Here is a 2,278-nt window from a genome sequence, read left to right as displayed (position 1 = left end):
TCAAAAATCTTCTTTTGTCCTGGGAAAATTTATCCACTCACCATTAGACCATTCTTGATGAAATCTCAACACATCACTAGGATATTCAATATTATCCTCAATAGTAGGAAAATAGACATAGTACTTTTGTCCAATTTTACCACTGATAAGCCCGAGCCACCAACCATCATTCGCGAACAAATCAACCATATTGTATAGATAGAAGTCATTTTCTACTAGCACTGTTTCAGTTTGATGATCAGGTGGAACAGGGCAGACCTCGAAAATAGTTACAATCTCCTCTAGTGGAGAGGTTTCATCATTAGTAAAAAATGTCTTGTACTTGACTCCATAATGATAAGCGCCAAAGAAAGTGACAATAGTTGCATTGCTTTTAACTTGCCACTTCAACTTCATCACCCTTTTGGAATATTTTTGTTGTCTGTTGTTTCTTGAATGCTATTGATTTTATAGACTTTGGGATCATACCAATTCTTAATTTGTGGAATTCCTCTTAATGTTTTGATTTTTCTTTTTTTGAAGCCACTGTAACTGTACTTGAGACTGATTCAATTGAATGAGAAATAAGTTGTAGAGTAGTCATATAATTGTTAAATAGAACAAGAAAGTTTAGTCACTTATGTTTTTTAATACACATATTTATAACCCGATCAAATCTATTTATAGACAAGGGGGCTCAATTGAATCCCCTTCATCAAAAAATTACACTATACAAAATAGAAATGAGATATTCTGGTTGTATATGAACTGTTGAATCCCCTTTAAGTAAGAGGAGAGTTTAGTGAATTAAAAAAGTGGTTTAACCCTTGCTTTCGGTCAGAAGTAAAATTCCAATTGGACATTCTTAAAGCAATTAGAAATGAGAGACAAAATTTTCCATATCTCCTGTCTATTTAAAACCAAAATTCATGAAAACATCGAAGGATAATATTCTGTACATTAGACATATGATTGACTCAATTTTTTTTACATTTTTCAAGAATTGACACACGTCATCAAAAATAGGGAAAACTTAGTAGCTTAGTTGGTTGGCTACTTGAATTTTCACCTTGTTAATAAGAATTTGATTATCACCTTGTAATCTCCTCTCCCATTTTTCCTTTCCCTATACCCAAATAAAAAAACCATCATCAAAATAAATAATTGAAGCAACAAATCATCAAAGAGAGGTATTATCAAATATAATTAGTCTAATTGATGTATTGAGTAAAATATACAAATTAAAATGAAATTACAAAGAAACAAAATAGAATAAAACCCCCCTACTTACCTTGGGATTTTCACCAGGAACTAACAACTTTGTGTTAAGGAAAAAAATCAGTATCTAATAGATAACAAATGACAATGAAGGTGAGAAATGTGGCAAAAATATATATCACCAACAATATTTATATTGCTATGTAATCTTTTTTGTCTTGGTCCTATATTTTGTGTATTGAGCTAGTAAAATTGTATTACAATAATCTCCATTTTAATGTGGTTACCTCTAAATGTGAATACTTTCAAAAGGTTCTCTAATTAGTTCTTTCATTAGTGTCAATACTGGAAAAAAGCTCATTCGTAATATATCAAAACTAAATAAACATACCATCTAACAATTGATTCTATATCCTATGTATTCATGCATGACAATTATTTAAAACATATTTTTTTGATACATTTATCATGATTTGTTTTCATCGTTATACTTGTTCACTTTATTTTTTTGTGCAATGCTTATTGAGGACATGACCCTAACTAGGAAAATATGGTGGTTGAGGATTAGGATAGAATATTAGTAAGTAGCCATACATTGTCTAGTCTCTCTAATCATTATTCTTATTATATTTCACATATTATAGTGTTCCTCAATTATGTTATTACATGTTGTCTCCTTTTCTTTGGTTGCCGTATTATGTTTTGTTGTTACTGAGTCAGGGGGTCTATCAGAAAGTACCTCTTTACCTTCACAAGGTAGGAGTAAGGTTGGGTACACACTACCCGCCCTAAATTCCAATTATGGGATTACACTCGGTATTTTTTGTTGTTGTTGCTGTAGACAACTTATTGAGTTCATAACTTAATATGAACTCAATAATTTGTGTTTTTTCTAAAGAAATAAAATGGAGAGATTGATCTGGATACTCGTTTATACTTAAATAGTAGGGTTATTCCTAAATAATAAAATATAACACCAATTTTGTAAGAGTTCATAAGATCGGAAGAAAATTTTCAATTAATTCTTTTCCATTTTTTCATCAAAAAGACAGCTAAGTCATTATAGTTCTTACGCGTCTTA

At 30.5% G+C, this 2,278-nt stretch overlaps 1 protein-coding gene across 1 annotated transcript; it reads right to left on the bottom strand.

Moving 5' to 3' along the window:
* On the bottom strand, positions 1-396 carry LOC129894782 (protein AGENET DOMAIN (AGD)-CONTAINING P1-like). Its single transcript, XM_055970425.1, has one exon. It carries the CDS (start codon positions 394-396, stop codon positions 1-3), a length of 396 nt encoding a protein of 131 aa, XP_055826400.1.
* Positions 397-2,278: the final 1,882 nt, after the last annotated feature.

This window comes from Solanum dulcamara, chromosome 7 (genome assembly GCF_947179165.1).
Source record: "Solanum dulcamara chromosome 7, daSolDulc1.2, whole genome shotgun sequence".
Taxonomy (NCBI): Eukaryota; Viridiplantae; Streptophyta; class Magnoliopsida; order Solanales; family Solanaceae; genus Solanum; species Solanum dulcamara.
The sequence above is the reverse complement of the archived record's forward strand: the minus strand, read 5'-3'. Positions and strand labels throughout refer to the sequence as shown.